The sequence below is a fragment of the Varanus komodoensis genome, unplaced genomic scaffold (assembly GCF_004798865.1).
Source record: "Varanus komodoensis strain SLA01 unplaced genomic scaffold, ASM479886v1 scaffold119, whole genome shotgun sequence".
NCBI lineage: Eukaryota > Metazoa > Chordata > Lepidosauria > Squamata > Varanidae > Varanus > Varanus komodoensis.
The window spans coordinates 277,142-293,896 of record NW_025335344.1 but is presented as its reverse complement, the minus strand read 5'-3'; the positions used below and the strand labels follow the sequence as shown (position 1 = coordinate 293,896).

At 56.8% G+C, this 16,755-nt stretch overlaps 1 protein-coding gene across 2 annotated transcripts; it reads left to right on the top strand.

The window, feature by feature from the left end:
- The first annotated feature begins 9 nt into the window (after positions 1-9).
- Positions 10-16,392, top strand: TOX4 (TOX high mobility group box family member 4). 2 transcript variants are annotated; one of them, XM_044421381.1, is made up of 9 exons: positions 10-168; positions 5,793-5,861; positions 6,170-6,412; positions 8,406-8,669; positions 10,609-10,887; positions 12,295-12,375; positions 13,290-13,988; positions 14,563-14,726; positions 16,015-16,392. In XM_044421381.1, the coding sequence occupies exons 1-9, from the start codon at positions 163-165 to the stop codon at positions 16,076-16,078; spliced, it is 1,869 nt and encodes a 622-aa protein (XP_044277316.1). In that variant the 5' UTR covers positions 10-162; the 3' UTR covers positions 16,079-16,392. The 2 variants fall into 2 exon arrangements, with proteins under 2 accessions (XP_044277316.1, XP_044277315.1); XM_044421380.1 differs by having other exon boundaries at positions 10,606-10,887.
- The last annotated feature ends 363 nt before the right edge of the window (positions 16,393-16,755 follow it).

Sequence of the window (16,755 nt, the reverse complement as noted above, 5' to 3'; positions counted from 1 at the left end):
TTTTTAAAAGCCAGCCAACGTCGGGCGGAAGTGACGGAGATACCGGCCCTGGGTGGGCGGGCGGAAGAGATTTCCGGCTCCGGTGGAGGCGGTGGGGAAGAAAGGCGGGGAGGGGGAGCGGCAGGGCCTCCCCCTCGCTGGTGAGGCCGCTGCGCGGTGGCCATGGAGGTAAGCGGGCGGCGCGGGGGAGGCGGGTTGCCCGGGGGGGGGTGTGCCTCTGGCCCGGAGGGGCCCCACGGAGGGGCCACGGCCAGGGATGGCTGGAGAGGGAGAGGGAGGGGCGGCTGAGGGCCAGGGTCTTCGGCTGCCCGCGGTTCCCAGGCGCCCTCCGCCTTGCAGGCACTCTCTTGAAAGGCGGGGGGCCTCCGGGGCCCGGAGCCCTTTCCCCGACCTGGAACCGCCCCCGCCCGGCGCCCTGGCCAGGCTGGGCAGGAGAGCCCTGCTGGGGCAGCGGCTGCTTTCCGGATCCCACGAGCAGGACAGGAGTGCCGCAGCTCCCTCCTGCCCATGGTCCCCAGCTGCTGGAGTGCTTAGATACGCTGCTGCTGAGAACAGAACTGGCGATAGCCATCAGGAGTAGTAGTCCTGGATGGTCGTCTTCATGTATTTTTCCCATCTCCTTTTAAAACCATCCAGATGGGTAGCTGTCGCTACATCTTGTGGAAGTGAATTCTGGAGTTGTGGCACATGGTGTGTAGAAGAACTTTGATCTGGCCTGAATCTTCCACTGATCAGCTTTGTGGGATGACCCTGTTGAGTTCTAGTGCTATGGGAGGACGTGTTTCCTGTATGCACCGTGCATAATTTTATGTAGCTCTGTTGTGTCTTCTCTTACTTGTTTTTTCCCCAAGACAAAATCTTCCCTCATAAGGGGCTTCTCCAGGTTCTCGATCATTTAGTAGCCTTTCTTTGAATTTGTTCTACCTAGTCAGTGTCTCTTTCCAGGTGCTTCAGAACTCTATGACATATTCTAAGTAATTGTTCGGCAGAATATACTTGTTGTGTCCAAGGGCTGATTGCCATTTGCTTATCCACCAGAGCTAGGGAATAATCTTCCACATTCCACAATAGGTTTGGTAGCAAATAATCTTGCACATGACTCTTCTTTGCTTGGGCTTGGTTTGTCCAAGTCATTCCACTCTGGGGCCGCACACTGGGCCAGGTTGCATGTAACACCAGTCCATGGGCCGCCAGGAACAAGCGAGAGACAGCAGGCAGTGCGAATTATCTGCCGGGTTGGTGAGGGCGCATGCCTCACTTTCAACAACCTGTGACCCATCGGTTGTGGATTAAAAGATCAGCAACAGATGCTCTTCTCCGGGAACCCTCTGTGAATGATATTAGGAGGGTGAGTACCCGGAGGAGGGCTTTCTCTGTGGTGGCGCCCCATCTATGGAATGTGCTCCCCAGAGAGGTCCGCCTGGCACCGTTGTTATTTGTTTTTTGGCACCAGGCCAAGACCGTTTTATTTAAAACTTATTTTAATTGTTAAATTATATGAATTGATAGGATTTTAAATTTTTAGCTGAGAATGCACCAGGGGTTTTTAAACATTTTTTAAAATTGTTATATTGTTATTATTTATGTATTTATGTATCCTTTGTGAGCCACCCCGAGGTTTTGTTGTGATGGGTGCGGCATAGAAATGTTGTAAATAAATAAATAAATAAAATAAAAGCAAAAGTGTGGGTGTGTAGGAGGCAGAATGGCCTTTCTCTCCCACATGTGCGCATTGAATGCTCCATAGGCTGTTTAACTACTGGGCTGTGGTTGTGTGCAAGCCAGTTCTTTTTGTTCCTTTGTATTCCTTCTCTTGCTGATGTTGATTCAGATTGCAAGTCTTGAATGTTGAGTGGTGTGTTCTGCATTTTTTGTGGAGCGATTGGATCCAGTGAACTTTGCCCCCTCCCCTGTGATCTCCCAGCAAATTGGCACTCCAGTTTGTCTCATCCAGCACTGCTCATGGTATCCCAGGAAGCTGTCAAGCTGCATGATAGATAGGTCTTACCAACCAATATGTCTTACAACCAAAGCAGCTGTATTCCTTGTGTTCTTTTTGTGCTTTGTGAAACTCTGTGAGTTCTGATGCCCTTTTTCATCTGTATGGGTTGTTGGCAGCCTACATACAAAGAACTCCCTGGAGTGTGTGTCTGAGTAGAAGCGGCGCATGGTAAAGCAGTGACTACCTGCCTGCGGAAGTTGGCTGCCTCTGTTCCGTTCTGCCTTTTCTTACTTGACTAGGTTTGTGACAGAGAGAGCTCTGTGTGAAGGGCTGTAACAGGCAGATTGGACAGGCCAGAAAGCTCTGAAATTGCACTTGTCTTCGGCTGTGTGTGTAGCTCTTTGGAGACCCTGAATAGGGCCAGACGTCCAGCCTTAGGGTCCTGATGTCTAGTCTTGCCGTCCAGTCCATGGCCGCCTATGCCCTGGCCAAATAAGGGGTTAAACATCTCCACACACCGTTCTAGTGTTCTTTCTCCCATCGTCCTTGACAGCAGGGGTTCTCAACCATTTTTGTTTTCCTTTTTTGGTGTCATGGCTTCTTCTGAGTCTCATTTACCCCTGTGACCTTCCTTTACCATTGGCACTGTAGCCTCCTAGAAGTATGGCATGGCCCCCTGGGAGGCCATGAGACCCACTTTATTACTTATTTATTATTTATTTAGCAAGCTTCTATGCCGCCCCATTCGCCGAAGCCTCGGGGCGGCTTACAACAATAAATAAATACATATAATCATATAAAAACAATATAATTGGAAATGCCCTGGCCAAAGATATAAAATCAATAAATAAGCTAACAGTTAAAATGCCATTTAAATAAAAACGTCTTGGCCTGGCGCCGAAAAACATATAATGACGGCGCCAGGCAGACCTCTCTGGGGAGCGCATTCCATAAGTGGGGCACCACTGCAGAGAAAGCCCTCCTCCGGGTACTTACCCTCTTAATATCCTTCACGGAGGGTTCCCGGAGGAGGGCCTCTCCCGCTGATCTCAAGGAGCGGGAGGGTACGTATGGACGTAAGCGCTCCTTTAGGTAACCAGGACCCAAGCCGTTAAGGGCTTTATAGGTCATCACCAACACCTTGAATTGGGCCCGGACTTCAATGGGGAGCCAGTGAAGCTGACGGAGGACTGGAGTCATGTGAACATAATGCCCAGTCCCCGTCAGTAGCCTGGCAGCTCGATTTTGCACCAATTGAAGTTTCCGGACCGTCTTCAAGGGTAGCCCCATGGGAAGTCTAATCGGGAAGTCACCAGCACATGTGTCACTGTCGCCAGGCAGTCGTTCTCCAGGTAGGGACGCAGCTGATGGATCAGCCGAAGCTGAAAGAAAGCGCTCCTCGCCACTGCCGTCACCTGAGCTTCCAATGAAAGCTCCGGGTCGAGGAGCACTCCCAAGCTGCGGACCTTGTCACTAAGAGGGAGTGCAACCCCATTCAGGACAAGGTCAAGGTCCCCTTCCCCGAAGCCCAGTCCACCTACCAACAGGACCTCTGTCTTGTCTGGATTGAGCTTCAGTTTATGAGACTGCTTTTACAGCATGGGCAAGCAGGAAACTTGGAGATCCTAGTCACCCATGTTCCGGCATGTTTAAGAGCAAACACAGTGCTTGTGCACATAAGCCAAAGTCTGGCGATCCAATCTCCCGTTCTGTTCAGCAGGACTCTAGATGTCAAACACTAGGATCCCTTTCTGGGTTTCTCCTCATTCTTCTGCCCTGTTTTGGAGCTAGGAACACGAACCTACAAATCTGTTGTATTGGACCGTTCTTCTAGTCCAGCCTTTCTCAACCTGATGGCCTTCAGAGGCATTTGGACTGCGACACCCAGAATTCCCATTAGCAGGGCCATTGACTGGGAATTCTGGGTGTTGTAGTCCAAACATGTCTGGAAGGCCCAGGGTTGTGGGGCGGGGTCTCTTCTAGCCCAATGGCTACCACTGGCCTGTCAGAACTTCAGGCAGGTGACTTTCCCATCACCTCTCTGAACCCTTTAAATTCCACTTGTTCTAGGTTGAACCTTCTGCATAAAAAGCATGTCCTCTCCCACAGAGTTTGGCCCCCTCTGACACCAAGAATCTGCAGCATCCTGTAATTCCATCATCATTTCTAAATCCGTATCTCCTGAGCTGCTGGAGCTCGAGCTGCCCACAAAAAGAAAATAAAACAATTCAGTCTGCGAGACGATCCGCCTGCCATCTTGTGCATTTCCAGTGCAGGGTGTCATCGTATGTCACCATTCCGTAAAATGTGACCCTGCCCTTAGTTTGCAAGAGCTAACCTGAAAGTGTGCCTTTCGGAGGAAAATGACACCTTTTCCATGTCCCTTCCCGACTTTTCACCCTTTGATTTGCTCTCCAGGATTTTAAAAACAAAGCTTATTCCGCTAATATCCCACTCTTGTACATGGCTGTAGATGGAAGAGAGTTATGACAGAACACCCTTTCGTCAAGGGTGGGCAGAAAAGAGATCTTGCAGAAGCTTTGAACTTCCACTCCAAGCATTCCTGACAATTGGTCCCACTGGCAGAGACACCTGGGAGCTGAAGTCCAATCTGCCTGGAGGCCCGCCTTCTGCTCTCCCCCAATTCGGTGCGTGGCATTGCACGGCTTTGCCATTGCGGCACCACGGAATCTCAAATAAGCTCGTAGGGGCAATCCGTTCCCCAGCTCAGGGCACCCATGCCTTGCATCTACCTGGCGCAGAGTCAGATCTTGCCGGAGGACGTTTGTGGGCCCCAGCTGAGGCAACGGAGCCGTAGCTGATTGCACAGCAGTGCTGGTTCCGTGGAATGATCCAGTAGAACTGACTTCCTCACCCTGCTGCCTTCCAGATTTGTAGGACCATGGTTGGCTGGAGCATGCTGGGAGGTGTTGTCTCGTCCACCTGAAGGCACCAGGCAGTTCTCCCCGCCTGGGTAAACATGCCAGCCAGGCCGCTCTTGGTGAGAGAGCTGCTACACTGAGCAACTTCTCGGTCTGCAGACCCCTGCGAGGGGAAATGCCAGTCTCTGCACTGCAAGAAGCTTAGGTTGACAATCCCTGCACCACAAAGAGCGAGTTAGAGGCACAGCAGAACTGTTACTTGCGTTTCTTGTTTCCTTACCCCTGTTTCCTTCCAAATTGTTCCTGCACTACTGCTTCAGCTCAGGCCGCGTTGCACAAAGATCTGTGATGGGCATTAGATGTTGTTCGACACCTTCTGGCCACTAGACATAGGGCTGGTATAGCCAGTCAGTTGGCTTTGAGAGACTTCGTGGATTGTGTCTTTCAGTTTTTTTTTAAAAAAGCTTCTGTTCAGTGGCACGGAGAGTAATTTAGAAAGCAGTCTTATTCACAGTGGGTCAATGTTACAGAGTGGTTGGTGTAAGGGCAGGCAAGCTGGTGCATTCCTTCTGTTTGGGACTACATTTTCCTTAGCCCCAGTGAGTGTGGCCAATGGCTAGGGCTTCTGGGAGTTGTAGTCAAAAGTGCTGGAGGGTGCCTACAGCTCAGTTAGAATGTCAGACAAGAGCTGGAGAGACCTGGGTTCGGTTTCTGCCCCTTGGCGATGCAGCTTCTGTCCTGGGCCAATCACTGATGGGAGAGCTGTGCACGAAGAGCCCATTCAAAAGGAGTGGATGATAAGGTGGGGCCACACCTTGTGAAGAACACCCGGCTGTGGAGGTGGTGATCCAGACGGGTTGCATTATGTGCTCTTGCTGTGGGGATGGGTCTGCCCTGCAGGTCTGACGTGTCGCAAGGCGATGAGGCAGTAGCAAAGGGTTGCTAACGTTTCCCCTTCTCTCCTTAAGTTCCCTGGAGGCAATGAGAACTACCTGGCCATCACTGGGACGGCCCACCCCTTCTTGTCTGGGGCCGAGGTGAGATCCCGGGGGCCCTGGGCACCTGTGCGGGAGGGGCGGGTGGCGATGCCGGCGGGCAGGCGGGTGCCGCCCGCAGCTGGGGGCGGGGGTGGCCACCCATTGCCCAGTGGCAGGGCAGATGCTTGGCGGGCAGGCGGGAGGGCCTGGTGCTAGCAGGCGGGGAGAGGGCGCTTCTTGACGAGGGAGCTCTGCCCACTGTAGCAGACAGTGCCGTGCTGGCTGGGCGGCCCCTTAGCTGGTGTGGCGCTCCCGCCGGGGCGTACGCATCCGAATTAAAGTCTCTCCCCTCTCTTTGCCCCGCTCAGACCTTCCACACGCCAAGCCTGGGGGACGAAGAGTTCGAGATCCCACCCATCGCGCTGGACACCGACCCCTCCCTGGCTGTTTCTGATGTGGTCGGCCACTTTGAGGACCTGGGAGACCCGGTGACCACCCCGGACGCCACTTTTTCGGCCCAGTATGGGGTGCAGGCACTCGACATCCCCGTGGGCATTAGCCATGGCCTCATGGAGCAAGGGGGCGGGCTGCTGAGTGGCGGGCTGGCCATGGTGAGTCCGTCCTCGTGCTGCCCCGGGAGGTGGCATGAGGGCAGGGGTGGGGGCGTTCCAGAGCAGCTTACATGTGAAGTGATGGCATCTGCCGGCTGAGCTAAGGTGCATGCTGCGCTTGAGCTGGCTCCTCGCCGGTCACCTGCACCCCTCAAGGGATTCCTCTTCCCTTTTTGGGCCCAGATGAGGCACGAGCCGCTCATGCGGGTGCTAGCAGAGGAGGCCCCTTGTAGTGCTACCGCGATATTTCTCCTGGCAGTGCTCGCAGGACAGAAGGAGGGTTTTGGTGGGGGCCAGAAACGGCTGGGGGAGGGGGTCGCAGTTTCCCTCCTCGTGTCCTGGTTGAGCCATGTTTCGCCGTCATGAACAATCGCCCCTCGCATCTGGCTCCGGATGGGCGGCGAAATCGCTAGGCAGGCCCACGCAGTTCTAGCTGGTGTGAGTCTGGAGAGCTTTGTCCTGCTCTGCTTTATGCACTTGGCTTGGGTTCCATGGCTGGCTGGCTTTTTTTGTGCAGTCCCCCCAAATCCATTGCCACACACAGAGAACTCGGCAGAGCAGAGATCCTTCCTTTTGCTTGAGCGGCAGGTCAGAGGGAGCTGCGGGCTCCCGAGAGCCCATCTCCTGGGCACAGCCTCTGCTAGTCCAGGCGTGTGAATGCACACACACGAACCCTTGGCAGCACTGCTCCATGCCGGCCGACCCCATGTCCCTGTCCCGTATAATAGGGGTGTTGAACCTCCGGCCCACCGGCTGAAGCCTGGTGTGCTTAGGATCCTAGCCTGGCCCTCGGAGGTTCCCGGAGGGCTGCATCTCCTGGCCTTTTACTCTAATTAGCAGTCATTACATGTTTTCCCAGCTTCTGTGGACTTTCCCCTGTTAAAAGGTGAAATACCTCTCCTAAGGCTTTGATGCCAACTGGATGAACTCTAAATAGGCTGTGACTTATGGCAGTCCGGGTCCTGCGCCATCGGCCTTCAGCACCACCCATCGCCATGTGGCTCCTGAGGAAGCAACTGACATAGAATTTCGCTGTTGGTCCGAAAGAGGTTCAGCGCCCCTGCCGCATACGGCAAATTTGTTCCCCTTGCTTAGCCAGGACGCCTGCATCAGCACACACGAGGGGGAAGCGTCAGCAAGCTTGGAGAAACCCCGAAGTGGGCCAGAGTGCCCCAGACAACAGCAAACCCCCCAGAATACTTGCGGGAAAGGCACCGGAAGGCATAACGGGCGGGGGGATGGGTGAGGAGGGAGCCCAGAATAGCCCCGTGAAGGGCAAGCACAGGTAAAATCGGTTAATACAGAGACTCGGCCAGGGCCGCTCAGGTTCGTTAGATGCAGAGTGGGGCCTTGCCTCTGCCCAGGCGTCGTGGTGGGAGCCCTTCGTCTGCTCTGGGCCTGACGCAGGCTGGCCATGAGCCTGCATCGTCCTCTGGCACATCCGCAGGGCTTGGGCGAGAGCCGTGGTGGCTCTGGGCTTGGGATGTGCCGCTCTCCCTCCGTGGGTTGACTTCTCACCGCCGGTGCGGCCAGCTGCCCGTGTTCCTCCTCCTCCTCTGCCTTGCCTGTGCTTGTGGGAGCCAGAGAGCAAGCGGGCCGTGGTGTCTCCTGCTCCACCCTCTCTCTGCCGCCATCACTGGGCCAGAAGGAGCTGGCTGTGAGGCTTCAAAGGAGGAACGGCCCAGGCGCTCCCCCTCCAGGGACCCAGCGGGGCCGAGGGACCCTGACCTGTGCCCAGCCATGCCCACCTTTGAAGCTGGCCCTGGCGGCGGAGAGGTGCAGCGCTCAGGCCCCGGCAGCCGCGAAGTAAGAGCTGGAGCAATGCGAGGGGGAGCTGCCGCGCCGCGCTTGGGCCTGGGCTGCCTCCAAGCAGAGCCAGCATCGGGGCAGCATCTGTCCTGGCCAGAGAGCCCAGCTGAGCTAGCGGTTCGGGGATGCCGACCTCGGGGCGACCCCTCCGTGACCCGCCGTGTTTTCCTCTTGCCCGTTTCAGGACCTGGACCACCCCATGGGGACTCAGTACAGCGCCAACCCGCCAGTCACCATCGACGTCCCCATGGCGGACATCAGCTCCAGCCTCATGGGGCACGGGCAGCTGACCACCATCGACCAGTCGGAGCTCAGCTCGCAGCTGGGCCTCAGCCTGGGGGGCGGTGCCATCCTGCCCCCCGCCGCCCAGTCGCCCGAGGAACGGCTCTCGCCCACCCCTTCGCCCGCCAGCTCCATGCATGAGGAGGAGTCCGAAGAGATCCGGCGGGTGAGTCTCAGGGTGGGGGCTGCTTAAGCGGCTGCTGGCCAGACTGGACCCCTCGAGCGGTCGTCCATGTCGATCGACGTGTAGCATTCTCGCCCTGCTTTTTGGGCAATTGGCTCCCTAAGCAGCTTGTTTCAACAAAAGCTTGCATGGGAGGGCAAAGGGGGAAGAGGGAGCCAGGTTTTTCAAGGCCAGAACAAAACAGCGACTTAGTGGGCATTTAAATGGGCCAAGCTGAACTTTCCATCCGCTCTTCCGCAAGGTTTCATCCTACTGTGTACCCCAGCGGTGTGGTGCCAGGCATGGAGGGGGCAAGTCCAGAACTCCTTTCAGCCAGGAAACACTGGGTGACTTTCCATATCACTGCACATATCAGCAATCAGCCCCATCACAATATGCTCCCAGGCCAGAATGGGCTTTGAGCAGGTTGGCTAGGCTTGAATTCCAGAAGAAGGGCCTATTATCCTGGGCTGGCTAGAGTGGATGTGAGATAGGAATGAGCTGGAATTCTTGGGGAGAAAAGGCCAGGATTCCCCCCCCCCCCCCCCCAAAGCGATTAGGCAAAGCCTGCAGGAAGGATGACCCATTCTCCTGAGACACTTCGGAATTTCCCGTCAATAACACCCAGCAAACAGAGACAAAGAACTCACCTGCTTGCCGAGAGCAACAGTAGTTAAGGCAATCAAGAAACCATCAAGCCCCCATTCCCTCAATTAGCATAAGTGAGAAACCCTCCCATAGACAGGTACAGAGAGAGAGTCTAAAGAGCAGGCCCCTAGGAAAGGCAGTCAGACATGCTCTGAGCGTGGTGGGAAGAGGAGGGAGAAGCTCTGAGAAGAGTGCAGGCCGTGGCCAGCTCTGAACACAGGAACTGGCAGCCCAGCCTTGCAAGCACACACGTGTCAGATAATGGACCCCCTTTCTCCTCCTCTCTCTCTGTTAGTTTCTCTCTCTGTTCGGCAGGAAGCTCTTTATCTCGTTAGAAATACAGAGCAAGATTGAGAAGCAACAGGAATATTAGCTGGCTTGGCAACACCAGGTTAAAAGCTTGTGTCTGCTCCATATTTTCTACGGAATGCACTTTCTCTTTTAAGTGGTGTGTGTCCGAGTGAGTGAATGCTAAACTAGGGTTTGTCCTCTCTGGCCTTGCGTGTTAACTCCCAGGAAAGACCTGAATCCCAAACCTTTCTAAGCATTCCCATGGGCAAGCACCTCCCTTCACGGTGCATTGCTTCCCACTTGCATCTGGCGTAACATCCAGGACCAGTCGCTCCTTTTCTCTGCTTGGCCTACCTCACAAGGTGGTTGTTGGGCTAAAAGGAGGTGGCGAGTAGAACGAATTGTGCTAGCTTGAGCTTTGGAGTGGTGGGAGAGGCACGGTTAAAAGTGCTACCCAGATGCTTCTCCCCAAGGCAGGTGGGGGATCCGTGTGCCCCCAGGAGCTGTGAGGCTCTCCTCTGGCGACTGACGCTGCTGCGTGGGCACTGGGCTCTGGGGAGCACCAGGTCCCCCGCCCTGATCTAAGCTCAGTGGGTTTTTCTTTAGTCAGCACATTAAAAACGCTCAAGTTGTACGTGTGTCCCGGCCGCTTCCCCACGGGGCACCTCCTGAATCCTGCCCCATGGGGCTCTTTGCTCTCTGGCTTTGATTTCTCATTCCTCTGCTGCTTTTCTAAATCCCGTTTTCCTCTCCATGAATCAGCCATTTGGACGGAAATGGCCCGCTTCCCCTCTCTGGGCCTGTGGTCAGGGTGCTTCCTGCCACTTGCTCTGAAACGTGCCTGCCTGGCTTGGCTGCCGTTCGCTCTGCTGCCCCTCGCCTACTGCAGGCATCTGCAGTCAGACCCAGGCGCAGCCTGGCAAAGCTAGAACTGCCAGCCCCCCGTGGGTCTCAGCGCCACAGGCCCCCTCTGACCCTGTTCCCCCTCTCCCTTCTGCAGCAGGTTTCCGTGGCCAAGCCGGCCGTGGCCCCTTCGGTGGTGGCGCCCGCCCCGGTGGCCCCGCCCACGGTGTTGCTGGACACGGGGAAGAAACCAAAGCCGGCCAAGAAGCAGAAGAAGAAGAAAGACCCCAATGAGCCGCAGAAACCTGTCTCGGCCTACGCCCTCTTCTTCCGCGACACCCAGGCAGCCATCAAAGGGCAGAACCCCAAAGCCACTTTCGGCGAGGTCTCCAAGATCGTGGCCTCCATGTGGGACAGCTTGGGGGAGGAGCAGAAGCAGGTGGGTCTGTCTCGAGGGGGGGGCGAAGGGGGGGCAGGCTGGTTGGAGGGAGGGAGGGAGGGAGGCCCCCTCCGAGCGGTTGCCATCAGCTGGTGACTGTGGGGCATTCACAGCAATAAAATGACCTGAGATTATGCTGTGCTGATGTGAAGGCCTGAAGCAAACCGGGAGAGCCAGAGCCAGGGCACGTGTGTGCACGCCATTCACTTCCTGAAACAAACTCTCGCAGTCAGAATGTGTGAATGCGGCGTTTCTGTCTCCTGCCACAGAATAGATCCTTGCAGTCCACCCACCCCTGGTCTCCAGCAGCCACCCCCCACCTGGTCCCTGCCTGATCCTTTGGGCAGCAGGGCCCCTCATTCCCATGAAGGGTGTAGTCCACGCATCTGGCAGGCACTGGGTTGGGGAGCCGGGTCAGTGACTCCGCAAGATCTCCGGTCCGGCCAAAGGTGCTTTCCGGGCTTGCTGCTCCCTCCGGCCCGTCCAGGCGGGACTGTGGGGAAGGAAGCAGTGACTTGGGGCGAGCTGGAGTTCTCGCTGGGCGTCTCCGTGGCTCATGGCTACAGCTACCCTGTGCCGTGGCCCGGAGGGGCGTGTACAGGGAATGCGGCTTTGCACCAGCCCCATATCCCCACTCCTGCTGCACGCAGTGCCTTGTTTGCACGATCGCTGCGGCTTATCGTGGCTGATTTAAGCCACGGTGGGTTGTGGTGCAGGTGAACTCGCCAAGATCCTGGGTTATATGGGGAGCATTTGATTCTGCTGCCCAGTTTCAGAGGATGCGGCAGATGGTAGCAGCCCCATGCCAGAGCCAGAATATTTGCAATAACTGCCCACACTGGTTGGCAGGAAGCCATGACGGGCCCCGCTGCCAACGCCCAGTTTGGGGAAACATAACTGGTTAGCTGATTCTTCTCAAGGATTCTTCTCCCTTTAATTTTAGATGAGGCAGCTGTAGTCACAGGAAATGGCTCCCCCTTCTCTTGGGCACGAGGAAAGGCCTGGTACCTCATCTGTGATTTTTCAAATACCTACGTGTCTTTTAAAATATAACTGTTTCTTCAAATTAAATCTGTGGACTGCTGAATTGTGGGACCTTTCTAGCCAGTTTCCTTCTTAATGAGACTGATGGATGAGCTGATCTTAGCAGCCCTACTAATCAGTAATTTATTTACTTATTTAGGAGACTTCTATGCCGCCCCATTCGCTGAGGCCTCGGGGCGGCTCACAACCCCCCCACTCCCCCTCCTCGTTTTGCTTGGTGGTTCTACTCCTTGCTAATCCTGGCAGGGGTCCTAAGGGTCCCAGGGCAGGCCTGGGAGGAGCTGGTTTAAGTGTGTGGTAAAGCGGAGAGGTTTAGGTGGGAATCCAGGGATCCCGCTGTAACAACCCCCTTGTCTTCTGCAGGTTTACAAACGGAAAACAGAGGCAGCAAAGAAGGAATACTTGAAAGCGCTGGCGGCTTATCGTGACAACCAGGAGTCCCAGGTACATAGGACACCCCATTCTGCATCAAGGAGCCTGTTTTAATTCCCACCAGGCAGGGCTTTCTTGAGGCTTTCCTTCATCATTTTCTTGCTGGTGCAGATGGTGGAGAAATGCGCTTAGGAAGGTCATACCCACGATTCAATCATCAGCCCCACAGGCCAGATCTAAGCTGACCGGTGTCCCAGTCTGACCTTGGAGGCTCCCCAGGAGGCTGTGTGCCCCTCTTTCCCCCAGTCCTTTGCCCATTTCCTGTCTTTTGGGTGCTCCTTCCCCCATTCTCAGAGGCTGAGATGCCTTTTCTAAGAACCCTGTATGCTGGCATTTTGGCCCTGTCCCAGTCCTGGGAGCTTCTCCGAGATGGAATCCGGCCTTTTGGCTGGAGGTAGCCCTGCTTTCCCAGAGAGCGCCACTTGCCAAACTAGCGCAGGACAGTCTCTTCTGACCGACAGTGCCTTTCCCATCCCCTGCTCCCTCGCCTGTTCCAGCTGCGGGTTGAAGCTGGGGCTTCCTGCAGGCTCAGCCCCTGCTTGATGGCTCTGTCAGGTGAGGAAAGGGAGGGGGCTAGTTAGCAGAGGCTTCCTGTCTGCTTCGTGGGCTTGTGGGCCACCCTCTTGCTAAAAACCGGGGGGGGGGGGCTCCTGCATGGGGCAGGACTGGGGGGCCGGGGTCTTTTGCAAGCACTCCTTGCTCCCAAAAAAAAGATGCTTTAAGCCAAACAAACCTGCTGCATCCTTGGCCTTGCCTTTCTGGTTAATTCCTCCCTCTTTCTTAAAGAAGCCCAGCCCCGTAGCTTGCACGTCGCCCCCTGCCCAGTTAGAGCCCCACATTCTGGCACGGATAAAGCCTGAGGGGGATTGTGGGGGAAGCCGTCCCGAGCTGGCCGTCTTACCTCCGGTCCCCGCTTCCTTCCACAGACAACCGTCGAGACGGTGGAGCTGGACCCCATCTCTTCGCCCCCCGAGCAGCCGGTCCCCGCCGCAGAGTCCGCCTCGCCGCCCGCGCCCGTCCCGCCCACTCCGCCCGCGCTCGAGAGCCCCCCGCCCCCGCCGGCCATAGTCACGACCCAGCCCACCGTGGTGGTGACCTCGGGGACGGGGCCCCAGGTGGCGGGCCAGGCCAGCATCACCAAGATCATCATCCCCAAGCAGATGCTGCCCTCCTCGCTGGCGGTCACCTCGCAGGGTGGCGTGGTGACGGTCATCCCGGCCACCATGGTGACCTCACGGGGCATCCAGCTGGGGCAGCTGCAGGCCGGCACGGGCACCACGCAGATCGTCACCCGCTCGGTGCTGGCGGCCGCGGCGGCAGCGGCGACGTCCATGCACCTGCCGCGGCTCCAGCCCCCACCCCTCCAGCAGATGCCGCAGCAGCCGCCGGCCCAGCCGGTCACCATCCTGCAGCAGCCCCCTCCCCTGCAAGCCATGCAGCAGCCCCCCCTGCAGCAGAAGGTGCGCTTGAACCTCCAACAGCCGCCCCCTCCGCTCCAGATCAAGATCCTGCCCCCGCCGGCCCTGCAGATCCAGCCCATCGCCCTGCGGACAGAAGAGGGCAGCCCCGAGCGGCCCAGCGCAGAGCTCCACACGTCCCCGGAGTCAGTCGACGTGGTGCCGGAGGTGAGCGTGCTGGGGCATGTGGGGCAGAGGGGGGAATCGAGAGTGCCCCTGAGCATGTGTTGGGGTGCCTGTGGGCGGGGGGTGGTTCCCAGGCTTCCCTGCAGCAAACGCCCTTCTGGAATCTCACGGGAGAATCCATGCATGGGAATCCACGATGAGCCCTGGGACCTGGCCCCCAAGAGCTTCTTGGTGCGTGTTCTTCAGGCCACAATGGTTCCGACACCCCTCTTAAGGCATGTCTCACACACCTGTTCAGATGAGCACATAGCCCACCGCTCCTTTGCACCCTGGCCTCCCCCTGCTAGCACTGGAGGAAGGAGGGGAGCCAGGGTCCAGTAAGCGAGGCCGTACCCCAATCCTTCACTTTTCTCCTGGCTGGAAGAAAACTCCAGCCGAGATGCAGTGGCCTCCGCGCCATTCAGGCAAATTTGCAAGGTCCGCCAGCCATCCCCTTCTTGAGCATCCGCCCCAGAGGGGGAGGAAGGGGTGCCACGATCCCCTGTGGAGGAAGAGGGCCGCTTTTCCTGCACGAAACCGATGAGGGCCATCTTGGCTTCCCCTCCCTCCCATGCAGGTGGAGTCTCCCACGCCAATGCACGTGGAGCTTGTGTCCGAATCACCAGTGGCCATATCCCCCCGGCCTCGCTGCATCCGCGCCGGCTGCGACAACCCCCCCGTGGCCAGCAGCGACTGGGACAACGAATACTGCAGCAACGAGTGTGTCGTGAAACACTGCAGGTACGTGGCCGGGGGTGGGGGCTGCAGGGGAGCTGAGCCACGGCGCTTCCATCAAAACAGACATGCCACAATAACGGGGAAACTCCCGAAAGTCTGAGCCTCAAACTTTAGCCAGCTGGGCAGGGTTCATGCGGCTGGGGAGCAGCCAGACTGGCTGCAATTGGGAATGGCTTCTGGGCAATCCAGACTCATTATTGCAGTCTTCACGTTCGTAAGACCGGAAGCGGAAGTTCGACAGCTCTCCTCTCTGCTCTGCAGCAGTGAGGACTAGGCACTTAACTTTGTGTTTAAAATGGGGAAACGCGGCTGGCGTAAAGCAGGGATCACCTGTGGCCTGAATCTGTATGCACCGACTTTGATGGACATGTTCTGTGGACACAGCCTGGCGATGGCCACGCACCCACCAGTCCCCCTCGCACACCTCCAAGCCAGGGACCTCAAAACAGGTCCAGCCCCACGGTTTAGGGAAAAAAAATAAAATAAAGGGAGCATATCAGTCAATGCAGTTAGGGAGAAATGGTCCCCCGCATTACTAGCGATATTGCTAGCATGTTTTACTCTACAGGGGTGGAGAGCAGAGGAGGCCATGCCTGGGCCATCTCTCCCTGCCAAGAATAAATTTGGTGGCCTTTCCCAGCTGGGCACCCTCCAGATGTGGTGGCTGAGGAGGATGGGAGCTGCACTCCCACACATCCCATCTCTCTGAGGGGTGTGGCGCCTCGGCACAGGTGCCGAGCACCCATGCTGTGCGGTGCTTGCCTCGGCCCCCTCTTGCGCTTGGGACTTCCTGAGTTGCCCCAGCCAGAGTCTCCCTTTCCCCGCTGGGTACATAAGAACCATGTCCAGACAAGGCCCGGATCCCTCTGGTCCGTCTTCTCTGCGTGCAGCGGCCGTCCAGCAGCCAGCCGGGTATTCCCAAGGTGGAGAGGAGTGCAGCAGTACCTTCCTCCCCATGTTCCCCAGCAGCTAGTGCACATGGGCATGCCACCTCCTGTGTTGTATGCTATTGGCCAATCATACCCTTCCCCATGAACTTGTCTGTTCCGCTCGTAATGCTGCCCAAGATGATGGTGGCACCGCTTGCGGGAGCAAATCCCACAGCTTTCCCTGTGCCCAGGGTGATGGGCTTCCTTTCACCTGTCCCGAGTCCCAGCTGCCACAAGATGTCCGTGGGAGAAGCGTGTTTCCTTACTGAGATGAACACACTTGAGGGCCAGGACTAGGAAGCTTGGCCTCGAACTACTCTGCCTCTGACTTGTCTCCTCTTCTCTCTCCCCCTCTCTTGCAGGGATGTATTTTTAGCTTGGCTGGCCTCCCGCAATTCCAGTAACAACGTTGTCTTTGTGAAATAACCCCCAGCTTTTTGGTGCTTGGGGGTGGGCAGAGGAAAACAGCAATCGTGTGTTCCCACACACACCTTTTCCAAGGACGACAAAACCACACAGGAATCACCATGCAACTGTGGGGGTCGGGTGGGGTGCAGTGAGGTTGTTGGCCATCCAGAGACCGTCTACAAGAGAAGACGCCGTCCCTTCCGGGCAGGAGGAAATGGTTTGGGTGCTGCAGACTTCTTTTTGTTCCTTCCTTTCTGGTTTTTTTTTCTATACGCTGTCCCTTGATATGTGTCGCCTGATGGAGCTGATTAAAAGCTGGACGAGGGATGTTGGATCGGGCCTGCCAGCGACTTCTTGGGGGCAGGGTGTCGGGGATGGGAATGGTACGCCGGGCAGAGGAAGGGAGACCGAGCCGCGTTCAGCCTCATGCCAACCTTGCGAATGGAACTTCTTTGTAAAGAGGCATGTTGCGAGGATGATGTCAGAAGGAGCCTGGGGCCATGAGGAGCCCTGGGCCCTCTGCTTGCCAGAGCAGCACTGGGGTGGGGGGTGGGCTGCACTGGGAGGAGAGCGCCTTCCAGCTTGGATGTGGCCCCACCGTCCACCGTCTGGGTGAGCAAAGAGAATGCTGTGCCTTCACAGCCCCAGACGGCCTGGGATGTGGCTCTGGGCTTGCAAGATGTGAGTCCAGAATC